Below are 20,015 nucleotides of genomic sequence, written 5' to 3' on the forward strand. Positions count from 1 at the left end.
TTGGAAATTTAACCATCTGTTTTGGTTTTGTTTTGTTTCAGCCAAATACTGGAGATAATGTCAGCAGTAAGAGATGAGGATCCACTGGAATTAGCCAATACACTATATAACAACACTATTAAAGTATTTTTTCCTGGTATGTAATCAGTATGTATCTTCCATTTTCCATCACGTATGTAAAATTTCATGGTGAAACTTACTGAGAGCTTCAATAAAGAAATTCTCTGGAAGTTGTCTAAAGAGGTACTATGTATCACTACACACCATTCCCCTTATTTTTCCATAAAATCAGATCAGGATTTTTTTTAATATCATTTAATGCCTTAGTTTAAAACAATGAAAACCCCCAACTATTTTCATTTTGTAATCTCTTCAAAAATCTGAAAGGACAATGCTATGACAACACTGCAAACACAGAATGGCTAACAAATATATTGACTTCACATAAATATTAAACATGTATCACACTCTGGTTTATATCAAAGTTTAGCTGATGTAAGTTTATTTCTTAACTCTCACACAGTCTGAATCATGACTTTTGAACCCAGCTCAACTACACTGCTACTCTGATTTCAAAAACATTTCTCAATTGCTCTGTTTGGCTAATTTTTTCCTTAGTTTTAAAATACTCTATAGTCTTTATCCTCTGATCCAAATTATTTTATTTCTTTGACTTTAATGTGGTTTCCTGATTTGCATTTTCATTCTCCCACCCATTTTAAAGAAAAACTAGGGTCCAGAGTGATATGATATAATTTCATTGAGGAATCTTTGGCACAGTTGACGCACCGTATGATTACTATATCTATTAAAAAGCTATTTGTTCAAATTTTGTCATAAAAACGTGAAAACATTTTATTCTATGTACAATAATGTACACAAATTTAAATAGGTCACCAAAGAGACCAGAAGTAATGAAAGAGGTATATTTACAGTAGCACATCACAGTAAACCATTCACAGATTCAACATTGATACTGTTTTTGTGCTTGGTTACACACTGAAGGTGAAGCATATTACTCCATTTTGGATGAACTGAATTTTAAACAAATACCTCAATGATTAATAAATGCTATTTTAATCAGTCAGTATCATCATTAATAAATTCTTCAGCTGCTGGGGCTGTGTGCTGAATCACTCCATTTCTTTCTGTTTGAACATCTTCATCACAATCTGTACTGTCATCCTCGTTCAATTCCCTATCAGATTCAGCAGCAGCTTCTCTTATAGCTTCCTCTGGATGTTCATTGGGTGGTGCAATAAATCCATTGTTGTTAGATATATTTGAATTATCCTTGGTATCATCTTCGATGTATACTTTTTGATGGCACATTGGACAAGTATCTTGAATGTACAGCCATTTCCGAAGGCAAAGTGCATGGAAATAATGATTACATGGTGTAATACGAGCAGATGTTGTAAACTCATGATAGCAGATTGCACATACGTCGTCTATTTCTTGTAAGCGGCTCCCTTTTATTTCAGGAAGAGAATTAATTTTTTTAACAGCAGTCCTACGATTCATGAATGTCTTCCAGCCATTTTTTGCTTGTAAGTAGATGTTAAAATATGCATGAAGACACATCATACAAGCTCGAATTTTACTTCCTGACTCAAACATCATAGTGTAAGCCCCGTTTCCAAACATTACTACTCCAAATATAAATTCAATAATATTGCCTGTTGAACGAACATAGTAGACATAATCATCAAGCTTTTCCCAGAGGACATTATAGTAGCCGTCAATCATGAATAATGTATAAACAGTGAGAGAAACAATTACTTTTAGGCAGAGTTCCACACAAAAAGCTGTAACTGCAAACAACCACGTATTTAGTGCATAGTGATGCCAAAGAACATAACTGAGTAAAACAGGAAGAATAAACAGGCAAGCAGAAACAAAAAGCACAGGAAAATGTCTACGAAAAGATGACACATGAGAGGCACTGAGAGACATTAATACAGGGTCTGTCATTCCATGGATGAAATGCAGGACTGCAGTTAATAAAAGGCACATGTTTCTACTTAAGCGAATAAGTCTCTCTTCTGGTCTTAGCCCACTTAAACCAGTCTGAAGAGCCAAAATAAAAAATAAAACAGGTGCAACAAAGCCAAGCCGCCTGTCATCTTCTTCAGTTGATCCAATAAAGGCCAATATTCCAAGCCCCAAATAATGGGCTATTGAGGAAATTACAGCACTCATGCCCAATACAGTTAGTGTAGAATCACATCCACTAATTATAAGACTGCAAATGAGGTCCCAGAAATCATCCCAAGAAATAAGGAAGGAATCAGTTTCATTTGCCATCCTTAAAATGTACATTAACACTGTAGCCTGAGCTGTAATTCTTGTTAACCAAAAGACTCGCAGAATATCTGGGAAACGAATCCTCTTCCATGTGTCCTCCATCAATAACTGTAATCCATAAATTCGTAACATGTGCCTTACTAAAAGATAAACATACCTTGTGGAATAATAAAACCACTTAAGTTTCACTGCCAAGACAAGCACTGTATTTAATGTGAGAATCAAGGAAGAAGTAAAAACTAAAGTCTCTCTGATATGTAATGGTAGCTCTGTGATTAAGCCTATTACAGGAACCAAGAGATCCAAAATAATTAATTGTGAATAGATGGAATGAATCTGGAGTAGTGTAATATATCCAATTCCAAGTGTAAGCTGTACAACGATGAGTGCCATCCATAGTGAGGGACCTTTTCGAGGAAGCAGCTCAATTCCAAAAGCTGATGTGTTGTAGGCACCATAGAAATCAATGTGCAAAGCAGCATAATAATTCACCAACACTGAAGTTGCAGCCAACAGAAATGCTGAGCTGTACATGTAAAACTTGAAAAGTGATCGCCGTGACAAGATCAGAACAATACTGGATACAAATATACCTAAAAAAAAAAACAAAGAAAAAGTCATTAGAATGAAATATTTTAAGAATTTTCCCACTAGTTATGATATTCTTCCATTAATTAGGAAATATAAATATTTGCAAAATTATGAACATTATGGTTTCAAGTATAGGGGTGACATCCACATATTCACCTAGTTCCACTCCTACATTAGAACTACAAACATCAAAAGTTCTGAAATCTAACTCATCTTAAACCAGAACCCATTTCCTTGTGATTTGTAATGTCAGTTAAAAGTATCATTATAATTATTCTCTTAATGGTACTACCGACCCCACGTCCTCCAACTTTGCCAATTAGGTGCCAGATTCTACTAACACCTTTCTCTCTCTCTCCTCAGTGCTGCAAACCAATTAGTCTGTCTAAAAATTCATTTTGCCCAAATGCATCTACAAGCCATCACCAAATTGCCTTTCTCCATCCCTCTGCTCAAAGTACTTTATCAACTAAACTCTACATTCCTTTGTCCTGACGTACAATGATCCAATTCACTTTAGAATTATATTCCTACACACATTCACACACACACACACACACACACATCCCCCAATGCGCCAGACCTGCATTTCCCAAACACATCCTTTTCTCAACCACAGGTATAGTGGTGTTTACATTCCTCTTTTTGCTTGGAATGATGGTCCCACCAATTTCCCAAATCCCTGACTGTTCAAAATCCTACCTATCCTAGAAACCTACTTTTTTAGATAGTGACTGTTCCTTCAGCATACCTATGGAACTTACTGAAACACCTAAGGCTCACATACTACCTGATATTGTAGTTTGCAGTTATATGAGTATGGATGATCTACCCTATTATACAATGTGTATCAAGGATCCTACTTTGTGCATCTACATAGCCCACAATATTTTGCACAAAGATCAATTAGTATTGATTGGGGACATAAATGTCACATCTGGATTATATTTTTAAAAGCAACCACAAAACACAGCCTGCTTGAAAAATGAAACCTATGAAAAAGTGAGAGAAAGCTGAGAAACCATAGCAGAAATGTGACAAACTCCAAATTAAACAACCATCTATCCACCAATATTTCAGCAGGTAATCAATAAAGTACTGCACATTACAATGGAAGCATTTCACAATCTGTTAAATGAAAAACAAGGTCTAGTTCCTTTAAGTGATGACTTTGCCCAGGACTTAAAATTTATCCTGTGCCTAAGTGTCAGGTCATTTGTGAAAAGGAGAACAAAAGGACACAGTCAACTGGAAGAAATCTAAACCTCTAAATAAGAACCACCCGATTCCCCAATCAAGTTGGCTACTAATTATCTGCAAGCTGGAACAGGCTCTTTCAATAGAAAATAGATTTTCTGAGGTTAGAAACTTTTTCCATGGAAGGTAACAAGGAAATGGAATTAACTCAGCCTACTATATGCCATATGTAATCTTAACTTTCTCTACATGGAAAAACAAAAGTATTTTTCCTGAGACAAAACTAATCTTCTAAATTGGGCCAAAACCAAACCAAAATAACTTCAGTTCTATTTTACATCATTTAAGAGGGAGAAAGTCAAGCAGGAACTGTAAATTATTTTTGTCAACTTAGTACTCACAAAGTGGTAAATTAATCTTAACCTGTGACTATTCATGACCTTTGCAATAATTTTATAACCAGTCTTTTTTATTACAAAACTTTTTCCCTAAAGCTTATTTTTACACACAAATGAAGAAATGATCTGGGTTTTAGAAATACTTCTGGAAAAAATGTGCCATTTTGCTTTATGCAAATGTACCAAAGAAGAAAAGGTGAAGGCATATGACAGACAAATAATGAAGTGAGACTACAACCTCAAAGTCTGGGTGTATCCTAGCAAGTAACAATCTGATACTACTCTTTCCTGATTAAAAATCACATCCCCAACGTATAATAATGAGTAAACATTTCAAGAATAATATACATTTGTTTTAATTCCTACCCAAAGTTTGTAGGAACAGGGGGTTCATAAATTTTTCTTTTATACCATGTTCCTATCTACGGAATGTGGGAAGAACTGGCTCTCATTTTATAGGGGAAAAACTCAACTTCCCAATTAATAAGTGTCTGAAGTAACATTCCTTCTCATGACCTTTAAGAAGTATTGTTAATAATACAAATTTTTGTTGCATGTTCACAACATCCATGAAACTCAGAATTTCATGGTAATTATCCTGTAGATTTAAGGAAATAAGTCCAGGGATAGTTTCTCCTTACGAATTATGAGTGACTTGCATAAGTAATCAAGTCTATATACAAAGGCTGCTTTATAAAAAAAATAACACCTTGAGACACCAGAGAACATAATTTTAACTGAAATCACAATTCAGGGATCTCAGTCCAATTCTCCAGTGATTAGAGTTTCACCAAAGTTCTCAAGATAGGAAAAGAGGCAGGTATCCAAATTGGGAGCTTTGAAACTATATATGAACTAATAAACTCATGAAAGATCAGGGCCTTTTCAATTTGTATTACCAAAAACAAACAAATGAGAAAAAAAAAAACCTATCAACCATATTACACAACAAAGCATTTAACTCTTTTATGTGTAAAGTCCACTCATATCCTTAACCTTTTCTGGAAACTCATAACTAAAAATTACAAGGATATAAGACATTTACAACTCTCCAGGTACCTTAAAAACCTTTAAAACAGTCTAAAGCAAGTTGTGGATTCAATACTTGATAGAATAAATGTAAAGAAGTATAGAAATAAATGTTATTACTATCTTACTCCCAAGGAATCTCTGAGCAATGAAATTTAGGACAAAGTAAATAAATTATATGTTGGTATACTTGATAAACTACAGCATAAAGAAAAATTTTCTATCAAACTCTCATTTTAGATAAATTGGTATTCTAAGTATTTTATTAACAAGATAAAACTAAAGTTTTGCTTTTAAACTAAAATTATAACAAGTGTTTTTATTAAAAATATGTGAACATGGATTTAAAAAAGTAAAACCCTATAGAGAGGTATTAAATGAAGAGTTAAGCAAGTTTTTCTATTCTATCTTCCCCCTTTGTGATATGGTAAAATATGTATTTCATTTTTGTTCCTATTTCCTGACATAGCTCCTAAAATCCTTGGATCTGAGTGACAAGAGTGTCTTCTACAATAACAGACGATTAGTGGCGGGGGTGGGGGGGCCCTCAGATAGCATCAGGAACCAACCCTGTCATTAGAGTGTTGTAACCTTCATTCCCACCCCCACCTCCTACCTCCGAGGAGAGGAGAGGAGCTGAAGGCTGAGTTGATAAACAAATGGTCAATGACTCTAATCAATCATACCTACTTAATGAAGATTCCCTAAAAACCCAAAAGGACTGAGTTCCTAAGGCTTCTGTGCCCTTCTCTTCTTCACCTGCCCTGTGAATCTCTTCCCTGTGCATCTGTGTCCCTTATATCAGTCTTTATAATAAATGGGTAAATATTAACTACATAGTCCTCCCTTATCCAAGGTTTCACTTTTCCAAGGTTTTGCTTTCCGTGATTTCTCTTGCCACGGTCAACTGAGGTTGAAAATATTAAATGGAAAGTTGCAGAAATAAACAATTCGTTAAGTTGCATGCTGTTCTGAGTAGCATGATGAAATCTGGCACCGTCCGGCTCCATCCTGATCCAGGTTGTGAATCGCCCTTTCGCCCAGCATATCCATTCTGTATACACTCTCTACTTGTTTGTCACTTAATGGCAAATGTCACTATATTGGTATCAAAGTGCTTGTGTTCAAGCAACCTTTACTTTATAAATTAATTTATAAATTAAGCTTTATCACAGGTATTATGTATAGGAAAAAACATAGTATATACAAGGTTTGGTACGATCCTCGGTCTCAGGCATCCACTGGGGGGGTCTTGGAACACATCCATCCCCACAAGGGTAAGAGAGGATTACTGTAAAGTGTTTTCCTGAGTTCTATGAGCTGCTCTCTCACATCAACTGAACTCAAAGAAGGGGTCATGAAAATCTTATTTTATAGCCTGTGGGTCAGAAGCACAAGCCACGCCCTGTGCTTGCCACTGGCAACTGAAGTGTGTGAGAGTGGAGGTGGGGGGACAGTCTTATGGGATTGAGCCCTCAACCTGTAGGATCTGAGGCTATCTCCAGGCAGACAGTGAAAGAATTTAATTGAATTAGAGAACACCCAGGTGGTGTCTACTGGAGAATCTGCTGCAGAATTGGTTGGTGGTGGGGAGAAATCTCCACACGCATTTTGGTGATTAGAGATGAGGCATTCTGAGTTGACTCTGTGAGAATAGAAAAAAAGCTTTGTTTTTTTTCTGTATCATTACACCACCTTACTAGCACCAAATAGGCAGAACCATTTTAGGTTTCTTATACACCCTAACAAATTATCAAACACAACACATTCATTCATACATAAACACACACACACCTTTTTTTTTTTTTTTTTTTTTTGCTTTTTGCCCAAAGGGGATCTCACTATAATAGCATTTTTTAGCCTTTTATTTAAAATTTGCATTTCTGATTACTTATGAAAGAGATAATCTTTCCATTTTTATTGACCATTCAGGTTTCCTCTGTGAATTGCCAGTTTATCTTTTGTCCATTCCTTATGGAGTTGTCATTTTTCCTTACCAGACTGTGGATATTTAGAAAATATTCTGAATATGAATTCTTTGGCAGTTATACATAATGCAAATGTCTTCTCCAGGTAGACAGCTTTCCTTTTCACTTTTTGGATTAACAGCTGCTATTTGATTAACAGAGGTTTTTAATTTTAATTTCATTCAATTTCTCAATCTTTATACATTTGCTTTCACATATTGTTAAAGACTTTCCCCCTTACTCTAAGGCTAAAAAAAAAGATATTCCTATTTTCTTCTAAAAATATAAGTTCTGCATTTCACATTTAGGTATTACTTCACTTAGAATTGAGCGTTTACATATTGATATGAGGCAGAGATCCATATGAACAACTAAATGACCACTAATTGAAAAGTCCATATATACCTCAATGTACTTCAATTCTACCTCTGAAACACATCATTTCTATAATGCACATTCGTGGGCTGTGTCTGGACTATGTATTCTGTACTACTGATCTATTTGTCTATCCCAGTGGTTCTCAACCAGGATTGGATTTTGCCCCCCAGGGAACATTTGGCAATATCTAGAGATAGTTTTGGCTGTCACCACTGGGGTGTGTTGTTGGGGGTGTGTGCTACTGGCATGTAGTGGGTAGAGGACAGGGATGCTGCTAAAAAGGGGCAGTCCCCTCCCAACAAAGCATTATCCTGTCCAAAAAAAATATCAATAGTGCCACTGTTGAGAAACCCCAGTCAATTCCTATGCCAGTTACAATTAGTTCTGCTTCACTTTGTTTTTTTCACTTCATAGGTTTTCTCAGATCTTTCTATAGCACCAAAATAACTATCTCATTCTCTTCAAGAACTTTATTGTATGGCTAAACCTAATACAATGAACAGATTCCCATCGAATACCCATTTAGATTACATTTGTTTTGTTATTTCCAACAATGCTATAATGAATATCCTTGCCCAGAGTGTTTGTACAACTCTATCTCTAGGCGAAATCCCTAGAACTGGAATTGTGAGTATCACAAGATGGGAGGAATAACCTCCACGTGTACTCGCCGTCAAATTGGTACTAACTGATCAACACTATGGTGCTCACATGGTAGTAATATTCTCCAGGGATTAGGGGGTTGGGGGAGGTAAACTCACAACTAGTGGTCACAGACATGGTGAGCATTGTAGAGGGGAAGGGCATGCCTCTAAACCTCACTCGGGTGAGGCAAGACATAAAATGTAACCAGAAGATATCTGCACTTCTGTGTTTACTGAAGCATTCTTCACAATGGCTAAAATGTGGAATCAGCTTAAGTGTTTATCAAGGGACGAATGGGTAAAAAAGATGTGGTACATGGACACAATGGAATATTATTGAGCCATGAAAAAGAAGGAAATTTTGTCATTTGCAGAAACATGGATGGATTTGGAGGACATTATTTTAAGTGAAATAAACCAGGCACAGAAAAGCAAATATTGCATTTTCACACTCACATATGGGACCTAAAAAAAATTGATTTCAAGGAGGTGAATAGAATGGTGGCTACTAGAGATTGGTCAGGGTGGTGGGAAGGGGTATTGAAGAGGTGTTGGTGAAGGGGTAATTCTGTTAAATAGAAGGAAAAAGTTCTAGTATTCCATAGTGCAATAGGAAAACTATAGTTAACAATAATTTATTATATTTCAGAATAGCTAGAAGTTTTCAAATGTTCTCAACATAAAGCAATGATAAATGTTTCAGGTGAATCATGTCCCAAGTACCCTGATTTGATCATTATATGTTATATGCTTGTATCAAAATATAACATGTACTCCATGAATATGTACAATTATTATGTATCAATAAAAAATTAAAAAAGGTACATTGTAAATGTCAGTTGATAGTGCCAAATGGTTTTACACAGAAGTTATAGTCTACCAAAATTGTATAAATTTATCTATTTCAAAGAGGTATACTTTGCCCAACTACCTTTTAACAAACTTTGAACTCTTCAACAATCTGGTAAGTAAAATTTTGTTTTATTTAATTCTAAAGAGACTAGGTACTTTTGCTTATTGAAAATCTGCATTTCATTTATTGTGAACTGCTTGTCCTAGGCCCATTTTTCTATGGGACTATAAGTTTTTCTTCTTGACAGGGTAAAACTCCCACTAGAACTTTAATCATATATGATACAAATATTTTCTGTTTGTCATTTTAAAGAATTTTTTTAAAAAGTTTTGCTATAAAAAATTTCATTTTTATATACTCAAATTTATCAGACTTCCCATGGTACTCGCTGAGTTTTCTTTTGTTTGGAAAAGTACTCTCCCGCCTCAATGAATTATCACCATATGAGTAATACTATTAAAACAAACTCCTATGCTTGCATTTTCTGCCTTGGATTTAAATTTGCTAATTCAGCATTATGCTGCTCTGGGTTGAGTTTCTTATGAGCATTTAACACCTCATAAGAAACAGCTTTATGTTCTTAAATATTCTATATCTTGTCACAGAATATTATTTGGATCTCCAAAATGAGGACCTGTTGAAATCTCAAATTATCTAATAGTTTGATATCAAATGAAGATACACTTGTAGCACCTTTTTGCAGGTGGAGGGAAGTAAATACTTCAAACACTACATATAAAATTAGTAATGTTTTTTAGAGATAGATTTCTATTTTTATATATTAATTTTAAAGAAAGAAGTGAGGTTGATAAGTATTAAGATTTATACACGGTAGTACTAAGAAGTCTATGTACAACTATAATATAAAAAAACTAATGAGGCAGAACAATTAATTTCAACTATCCATTCGCATCTTTTACACACAAACCTGCCACTTTCAATAATATGTTTTTATTTATTTTTTTAATTTTACTTATTTTTTGAGACAGGGTCTTGCTCTGTCACCCAGGCCGAAGTGCAATGGGGCAATCATAGCTCACTGCAACCTTGAACTCCTGAGGGCATGTTTTTACACAGGGTGAATTTTTAGCACCAAAACCAGTTTTTTTTCATCCTCATCATTCTTACACATGTGAAAAAATAGCATAATTACATGGCACAATAGAAGGAACAGTCAGGTGACAGATTTGGAAAATATTTCGTATTTCTCATAAAGTCTGACCCAGAGACTCTGGGATCAAAATTTTCAAATAAACAGCACCAACATTTTGCTGATGCCTTCAAAATAACAAAATATCTAACAAAGTATGGTATTAATTAAAGCATTAAATTTTTTGTAAAAGCTATCAAGTTTATTAATAGCTAACACTTAATCCCGAGCAGTGTTTTAAGTGCTTACATTTTAACCCATTTATTGTCCTTAAGACTCTATGAAAGATAACATCATTGCACATCTTTAAAAATGTAAAAATAAGAAAACCAAAGCACAGAGTAAAGTACCTCACCTAAAGCCATGTTCTTCTTTAAATTGTCAAACACAACTTCCACAATTATAAAAATAAGAAGAACAGAGAGTACAAGGAAAATACCAAATTACTTTGTTCAATGCTCTTAAACTACAAATGATTTCATGAAGGGAAATGCTCCTTTTTCTTAAAGCTGCCTAATCCTGAAGCTCAACAGAGTACCGGGTCCCAAAGGGGTTTTCAGATAATCTGCAGTTATGCTATACAAACATTCAAGGCAGCGGCTATACTATTTCTGGAATGAATATGCAGAATTCTTTCAAACACAGCCCCATTTTTGCCACAAATGATAGTGATAGTATACTTTTGCAGTGGCAAGTAGGAATGGCAGCAATTAAGTAGCTGGCAGGTTACTGAGAAGGCTTGCGCTAAAGAACATCACTTACACATCTTTTAGTTTTCAGATCTAGCATATGATCATTACTACACCATTCTGTATCTGGACAGCAGCTGTACCGAGAAGGAAAGTAAACCATACTTGATGTCAAAAGATTTTTAAGCCCAGGCTCTGGCAACCACATACCCGCTGTGTAACAAGAGCAAAACACTTAACCTCTATGACCCTCAGTTTCCTCATTTATAAAGTGAGAATAACAAGACCCACCTCTGAGGGATGTTTGAAGGTTAGCTTAGTAATACCAGTGAAAATGCTTTCCAAAAGTAAAGTACCAGACAAATGTAAAATATTGTTAATCATTGCTAAAACAAAATTAAGCCTTTACTGCCACTCCTTTTTTGTAGGAATAAAGCAACAGATGGGTTGTAATTCCGAAAGGCTTTGTAAGGATCTCACCATCAGCCCGCCCTCAGCAACACTTCAAAAGCACTAGCCACTTAAAACTGATCACAAGAATTACCTCACCAACGAAATCTGCCAAGTCGCAATAACTTAAAAAAATTCTTTTATGCATAAATGCTTCTCACTCTGGTGATGTAAGTGAAGATGGAAAGAAGGAATGAAATATCTTTTTAACACTCCATATGCAACAACGAACGATTTTCAGAAGTCTCGCAAATGTCTCATCACTTTTTTTACAACCATTTTCAATACCTTCTCGTTTATTCATGGAAAATTTTAGGACTCGTTTTAACTATCTTCGCTTTCAGAGAATTTTGGTAATGGTTTCAAGGTCTGACATTCGAAACCCTGTCTCCTTCACTTGGATGTCATTTACCAGTTCACGATCTTGTAGTAAATGGGTGCAGAAGTGACAACATAAGAGCACTGTGCATGTTGGAAACGGGGAAACTGAGGCCCACGCCTTGGCACAAGTCCAAGGTCACACACGACAAGTCTGGGTCAAGCGTAGTTGTTTTTCTAAGGCTGTCGCATAGGACGCAGTAAGCCAGCCTCATTCCCCAAGAGAAACAGCAGGCAAAAAGCCGCATGCTCACACATCCACGCTTTCTCCCAGCCCTCACTCAGGTGCAACACGGAACAGGGGGCTATCTCGCTGAGAGGACTGCTCCGCTGTCAACTCAGACAAGTATCATCTTCCTCCTCCTTCCAGCCCGCAAATACAGCACTTCGGGGGATGAAACAAACGCACATACAGGACCTACGGCCTGCGAGCACCTGCCCGCTCCCTGAGGCACACCTCGGCCGGCAGAGCCGTCCCACGACTCAGGCTACCCCGTCCCCTTACCAAGGAGCCGGAGGAAGTTCTGGAGCACGATGCAGAACCGGCTTTGGCTGGGATCGTAGTAAGAGTTGAAGATGGCGTCGATGATGTAGAGGCAGGGCACCCGGAGCGCCACTTCGAGCGCCGCCCAGACCTGCTGATGGGCCATCCGCACCTGCTGCCGCGGGGGCCCCACCGCCGCCATGAGACGCTGCCACACCGGGGGCTGGGCGGGCCGGGCAGGGCCGCGCCGCGCCGCGCTGGGCAGGGCCCGGGACCGCGGCTGGGGGCGGGGGCTAAGGCGGGCGACTCCGCCCCCGCTCTCCCTCCTCCCCTGTCCCTCTCACCGCCCGCCCCGCCGCCCGCTCGCGTCTCCCGAGCTGGAGCAGGCGGCGGAGGCGGCGGTGGCCGAGGCGGCGGTGGCCGAGGCAGCGGCGGCGGCGGCGGCTCCCCAGGAGGTCTCTGGGCGTTGGTGTTTCCGGCTGGCTAAGGGCTGGCTCCTCCTCCCTCCACCGCCTCCCCCGCCCGCGGAGCCACCATCTTGACCTCGCCCGCCGGCCTCTGCCGTTGCTGCTGTTAAGAGGCCCGAAGGCTGCGCCCGCGGTCACGCGGGACGGCGGAGTCCGCGCCGCCGCTTGCGTCATAATCCAGCGCTAGGCGCGCTCCCGAGGCCGTCATCACGCACAGCGCTGCAAACAACTCAATCGTTGCCATGGTTTCCGCCCACCTCCGCGGCCCCGCGGCCTCAGCGCCACGGGGTGGCACACGGGCTCTTAGGCAGCCGCGCCCTTGGCGGCAGGGTTGTCGCCTCACCTTCGGCAGCATCAGCTTAGCTAGGAACTCGGTGCTTCCGCGGGCGGAACTCATTCGCTGTATTATTAGAGCCCATTAGACGACCCATAAACGTGGTTTAGAGCGGCTGGGGAGGAGAAAAGCCAAAGGATGCCGCCCTCCTGACCTACAGCACTCCACCTGGAGGCCGAGTGGGAAAGATAGCCCATGTTCCAGGAAAAATACCAGCGAGGCTGCCCGGGGTCCTGATGGAGGCATCGCTGCGTGCCACTGGGCCAGGTGTGATAGACACTGCCAAGAAAAACGTCCCTCTCTTTGCACATCCCACTTCCTACACAGATAGACAGAACTGAGGACATGCATCGGCCACATTTTACTAATAGCAAGGAGACTGACTTAAGAGCAAGAACCCAGGCCTCCCTTTCATTTATTTCTCGTCAACTTTGAGGTAAGCACACTTGGACATTCCTTTCCTTCCTCCTCAGCGCAGATGAGACCATTCTTTTTTCATGCTCTCTTGCCCTTCCATGTAATTGATATGGTCTGGCCATCTTAATCATTCTGTTCTTTTGTCACCAAATGAGAGTGAAGTTAGGTCAAAGTCTGCACTGTAGACCCAACTATCTTAGATTAAGGGGGATAAAATAGGAAGCAAGAAGCCCGGCTCACCTGAGCTCCTAGCTGAAATTGCATCCGGCGATCCAGTTTATAACAGGGCTCTGTGTGAATGGTTATCTTCTGTCAAGATTCCCCTGGAGAGAGGAGGATTGTTAGTCAAATTATCAAACTCTTCCAAAACCCCATTCTCTGGGTAGTTATGTGTAGTAGAAAGATTAAACTCCCACCCAAAGTCCTTACTGTAGTTTCACGTTTTTAAACTTGTGTTGTTATCCCCGCTAATAATGACCACCATCTATCTATCTAGTACTTACTGTGTACTAGGCACTGTACTAAGGGTCTTATATTTAACTTGAATCTTTGCATCATCAGCCTTATTTTGGTAGGTATTATTATACCTGTTTTACAGTAGAGGAAACTGAGGCGTAAATTACAAGACCACAAGTTAATAGGTAAGTTAGTAGTGGGCAGCTAGTATATACAAAGCTAGTAAAAGTCAAAACCAGGATTTGAACCAGATCTACCTAAAGTTCATAACTTCAGGCATCTTTGATTTCTTCTTTTCACCCACAGCCAATTCTGCAATCAAATTGTATCCATTCTGTCTTCACGATCTCTTGTATAGGTCTCTTTCGTTTTGTCACTGTCATCATCCTCACTCAAGATCCTACTGTAGCTTGCCCATTTATGGCAATATCCTCATTTCATTCGCCACCTTTTCTAATCCAGTCTGTTTACTACTGCCAGGTTAAGTTTCCTAAATGGCACATCTGGGGAATAACTTTGTGGTTATGACAAAATTCTCACAGGAAAGCAAACTTGGTAAGGTGAGAGAACTATGAAGAGTCACATAGAGAACTTCAGAGATGTAAATTAGCTACTCAAGCCATCTGTTAATCTGCCCTGATTGCAATTTAAAGCAAAAAGAGTGAAACCATTATGGAGAAAATGATCCACAAGGACTGATCTAAAACAGGAGAGAGGTAGAGGAGAGTACCATTATATTATGATCATGCCAAATGGAAAATAAAATAGTTCATGGGCTTTCCTCCAATTTTTATTTAAAAAGTTAAATGTAGTAAATATTAATAAAAAGCTTTTCAAAATGAACAAATGCTTCAGTCCTTACTTAATGTTTAACTGTTCATAATATTAATTTGATGTATATATTTTATTAATATAAGAGTTTCTAACTGCGACTAAATTCCATCTTGGGCCAAGAACTTTCAGGAGCGGTGGCATATTCATTCTTATCTTACATAGGTTCTTCAAGCAAGTCTCTCTAAACTCTAGGGCTGAATTTCCCCATCTATAGAATGAAGGTGGGAGAGTTAACATAACCGTAGGGCAAGACCATAAATGTGTACTGTTGTCTGTCCTATATAGATGCAAACTGCTTCTGATCCAGAACCCTCAGGACCCAGTTCCATACATACTCTTCCTGGCTCCTGTTGGTACATGTTGGCTAGGTCTTGCATCTCCTTTGGCATATAAGCCCATTTAAAATTGTTGAGAGTGGACACAAAAATGAGGGGGAAAGAGCAGCAGGACAGCTGCTGCATCATGGTGTTGTGGGGCTGCTGCTGCTGTTGTTTTTTTTAATAGCAGGTTTTGTTTTGTTTATAAATTATGTGTAAATCTTTGATTTCAAAAAAATAAAACTTTAGTAAAAAAGAGAAACTAGAACAGCCTCCCTACCCTTTTATATCTATTTAACTACCTAATGCTATTGTGTGTGTGTGTGTGTGTGTTACACCAAATTCAGTTTTTAGCCTCATATTCATTCAACATTTTCTGTTTACCTTTGATTCAGCCTGGACTTTTAAAAAGCCAAAACAGTAAATACCTACTTTGACACTGTTTCTGGTCTCTCTGAAATTGTGTATGATCAATGATCAAGTAATCTTGCAGGTAATTATATCTAATCAGAAAAAATGTCATTCTATTGTTAATATTTTAATATTCACTTTATAATATAGGTAAGCATTCTAAACATAATTGCGGCAAGAAATTCTTAATATGCTTTACATGTTGAAATTTTGTGTCAACTGAAGTACATACGTGTATTATTACTAGAGTGAATTTCTTCAATAATGATTGTGAATGCTAGTAAATTTATATATAAAACAATTATAAACGAAGTCCTTTTTTTTTTCAAGCTCTGCCAAGTCTCAGGAACTTATAAATGCTTTTAAAAAAATATCAATAGAATTAGGGGGTACAAATGGTTTTTGTTACATGGACGAATTGTACAATGGTGAAGTCTGGGCTTTTAGTGTACCCGTCACTCAAAGAGTGTATATTGTACCCAATAGTTAATTTTTTAGCCCTCACAGGAACTTCTAGATACTTTTAAAAAATAGACAAAATATATGAAACAATGGCCTTCAAGGCATTGGACATAGGCAGTGAAGGACAGTGACCCATAAGAGATGGAAAACAAACAAGGTGAGCCACATAATTGCTCCAGTTTACTGCCTGGAGAAAGTTTCCAGGCTGTGGCAAGAAGAAAGGGAACCAACGTGGAACCCAGCACACTCTCTGAGGTGAAGAGATGGAACTGGGAGTCCTGGGAGCCCAAGGCAACCAGAGTTCACAGGGTAGAATCCTAGAAAGGAGAGTTAAACAGACTCTGGAGATCTGCTGACCATTCCCCTAAAGTATTCAGCTAAGCAATGATCAATACATGCATGAGAGGAAATTACCAAAGGCCAGGAAAAGAACCATTGGAAAGGATTAGAGGAAACAATACTCAGAGCTCACATGGGGTGGTGGATGATTCCTGTTCCCAAATTCCTGAGGCATCAGTTAGACCCAGCGTACTACAAAAGGTCTTGCTTCAATAGTGGGAAAAATTAATCCTTGACTAAACGGTCAGGGTATAACCTAAAAAAGCTTAAAAGCAAGACCAAAAACCGTGTCCAAACAATTTAGTCATATTCCAGAACAAAGCTCAAAATGTTTTTAGGGATATGAAAATAACCTACAAGGTAAAATTCACAATGGCTGGTATTCAATCAAAAATTGCCAGGTATGCAAATAAACAGGAAAATAAAACCCATAATGAAAAGTAAACATTTTATTAAAACTGATCCAGAAATTATGCAAATGATGAGATTAGTAGACAGGGACATTAAAACAGTTGTTATAACTGTATTTTACATGTTCAAGAAATGAGAGGAAAGATTGAAGATGTTACAAAAAAGATATAAAAAGACCATGTATGCCAAGCATGGTGGCTCACTCCTGTAATCCTAGTACTTTGGGAGGCTGAAGTGGGAGAATTGCTTCAGGCCAGGAATTTGAGACCAGCCTGGACAACATAAGTGAGACCCCCATCTCTACAAAAAATGAAAATTGGCCAGAAGTGTTGGCACGCATCTGTAGTCCTAGCTACGCAGGAGCCTGAGGCAGGAGGATCATTTGAGCCCAGGAGTTTGAGGCTGCAGTGAGCTATGATCACGCCACTGCACTCCAGCCTGGTCTATAGAATGCGACCGTGAATGAATCAATAAACAAACCCATATCAAACTTCTGGAGATGTAAACTTCAACGTCTGAGATGAAAAACACACTGGATAAGCTTAATGGCAGATTAGACATTGCAGAAGGAAAGATTAGTGACCTTGAAGACATATCAATAGGAACTCTGAAAGGAAATAGAAAAAAGACAAAAAACCAGAACACACACACTCTAACCAAAATGAATAGAGCATCAACAAAGGGTGAGGTGACTTCATGCAGCCAAGTATTATGTCTATATTTGGAGTCCTTAAGGAACTGTCGGGAGCAAAAAAATTATTTAAAAGAATTAAATTATTTGAAGAGACAGTGGCCAGAGATTTTCCTTATTCTAGGCTATAAAACAAATTTTAATAAATTTGAAAGGATGCAAGTCATACAAAGTATGTTCTATGACCACAATAGAATTAAACTAGAAATTCACAACAAAGATAACTAGAAAATCTTCAACTATTTGGAAACTAACATACTTCTAAATAACTAGTGGGTCAAAAAAAGACATCAGAAGGTAAATTAGGATATAATTTTAATTGAATGAAAATGAAAACACAAGATATAAAATTTTGTGGGATGAGGCTAAGATAGTAAAGAGAAATTTATTCCACACACCTTTTAAGGGCTAATCAGTGACCTCAGGTCTTTCCTCATAGAACTAGAAAAAGTACAGCAAATAGAGGCCAAAGTAAGTAGAAAAAACAAAGCAGAAATTAAAAGTTGAAACACAAGAGAGGAAATTAATGAAACCAAAAGCTAGTCCTTTGAGAAGTTAAATAAATTTGATAAACCTCTAGCCAGACTGATCAGGAAAGAGAGAGGGAGGGAAGTAGGCAGAGGATACACAAATTAGCAACATCAGTAATGAGAGAGCTGGTAGCACTACAGATTCTATAGTTACTAAAAGTACAAGGGAACATTATGAACCACTTTACATCAATACATTTGGCATATTAGATGAAATGGAAAAATTCCTTGAAGATGCAAACTGTCAAAGCTCCAAGATACCCTGAATACCCCTATATCTTTCAAAGAAATTAAATTTGTAGCTACAAATCTTCCCACAAAGAAAAATCCAGGCCCAGATTGCTTCACTGGGGAATTCTAACAAACATTAGTAATAGTAACAATTCTACAAAAACTTCTCCAGAAAATGGAAGAAGGAATACATCCCAATTGAATCAATTCATTTTATGAGGCCAGCATTATTTCTCCCATAAACATAAACACAAAAATTCTTGACTATGAACTATATGTACAGGGCTAACTCCTTGTACAATTCCATGTTACCACAGTTGCTGGAAATTAGGGTAGATTAAGAGAAAGGAATACTAGGGGTTTGTATGTGTGTTGAGAGTATATTTTTTTCAGAGACAGGCTTGCTCTGGTGCCCAGATAGGCGTGCGCTGCCGTAATCACAGTTCACTGCAACCTCCAGCTCCCAGGCTCAAGCAATCCTCCTGCCTCAGTCTCCCAAGTAGCTAGGACTATAGGCAGGCACCACCATGCCTGGCTAATTTATATTTTTTAGAGATGGGGTCTTGCTATGTTACCCAGGCTCGTCTCAAACTCCTGGGCTCAAGTGATCCTCCTGCCTCGGCCTCCCAAAGTGCTGGGATTACAGGTGTGATCTACCACACTCGGATGAGAGTGTATTTTAAAATGTCTTAGAGTACTAGGATTTTGATAAATTGTGAATTTATAAAACCCCACATATTTAACCATGACACACTTTTGCTTAGACACTTCAAAGACATCCCATTGCTATTGGGATAACATTCTTAACACAGCCTATACTGCCCCCGGCACGGCTGGACTATCATTTAACTCCACAGCCTGATTGACACTCTTTTGTCCCTTACGCTTTCCTCTCCATCCACCCTGATTTCAACCCCTCAAACTCCTCCACAGGCACTTGCACACACTGTCCTCATGGCCTAGAAAGCTGTCCCCTGTTTTCGTCACTCATTAATTCCTATTCACCCTTCAACTCTCAGCTCAGTCATCACATCCTCAGGGAAGACTTCCCTGACCTTCCTGAGCAGGTCAACCCCTGTCATAGGTTCCTATTGCACCAAGAATCTCTCCTCCCAGAATTTACTAGAATGTGAGTTGTTATATGAAATGTTATAGGTAGTGTGTGATTATTTGATTAATGCCTATCCCCCACATTAGAGTATAAGGTCCATAGAGTCTGGGATTGGGTCTGGTTTTGTTTACTATTTTGTTCCCAGTGTTTAACACAGTGTCTGGCATATTGTTTGGGCCCCAAAACATTTATGAAATGGAGAAAAGAGAGGGAAAGGAAAAGAGAAGGAAGAGTATAAAGACTGACCTTGGAGTCATGGATAAAATAGTTCAAGGCTGAAAGAGTTTTTATTTCCACAGCATCTTCACTAGATGGCAGCGTTAACAACAGTTGAAACATCTGAAAAAGAACTTTGATTTCAAAATGTTCTGTTTTGGGTGGTGAGAGCTCTGTGAGCATTCCCACTCTGCTATTGTTTTTATTTATCCACCTCTATCGTGTATGTGTAATTTACCTGGTTAATCCACTGTTCAGAATATCAGGTAGAAA

At 38.4% G+C, this 20,015-nt stretch overlaps 2 protein-coding genes across 4 annotated transcripts in view; one reads left to right on the forward strand and one right to left on the reverse strand.

The window, feature by feature from the left end:
- TATDN1 (TatD DNase domain containing 1) overlaps positions 1–242 on the forward strand; it is a 31,942-nt gene extending 31,700 nt beyond the window's left edge. For all 3 annotated transcript variants that reach the window (XM_069465421.1, XM_069465423.1, XM_069465422.1), the window contains one exon: positions 42–242. In XM_069465421.1, coding sequence (XP_069321522.1) covers positions 42–144 — 103 coding nt within the window. In that variant the 3' untranslated portion in view covers positions 145–242. The remainder of the gene's footprint in view (positions 1–41) is intronic.
- Positions 239–13,017, reverse strand: RNF139 (ring finger protein 139). The gene is made up of 2 exons (XM_069465420.1): positions 12,537–13,017; positions 239–2,900 (listed from the first exon to the last, which is right to left on the reverse strand). The coding sequence occupies exons 1-2, from the start codon at positions 12,715–12,717 to the stop codon at positions 1,081–1,083; spliced, it is 2,001 nt and encodes a 666-aa protein (XP_069321521.1). The 5' UTR covers positions 12,718–13,017; the 3' UTR covers positions 239–1,080.
- Between the last annotated feature and the right edge of the window lie 6,998 nt (positions 13,018–20,015).

This window comes from Eulemur rufifrons, chromosome 3, assembly GCF_041146395.1.
Source record: "Eulemur rufifrons isolate Redbay chromosome 3, OSU_ERuf_1, whole genome shotgun sequence".
Lineage (NCBI taxonomy): Eukaryota > Metazoa > Chordata > Mammalia > Primates > Lemuridae > Eulemur > Eulemur rufifrons.

Excerpts from the sequence above, each read along its gene's own strand:
- RNF139 (XM_069465420.1), bottom strand. The coding sequence starts at position 12,717 with ATGGCGGCGGTGGGGCCCCCGCGGCAGCAGGTGCGGATGGCCCATCAG. Across the intron at positions 2,901-12,536 it reads GAACTTCCTCCGGCTCCTTG|GTATATTTGTATCCAGTATT; the intron begins GTAAGGGGACGG and ends TTTTTTTTTTAG.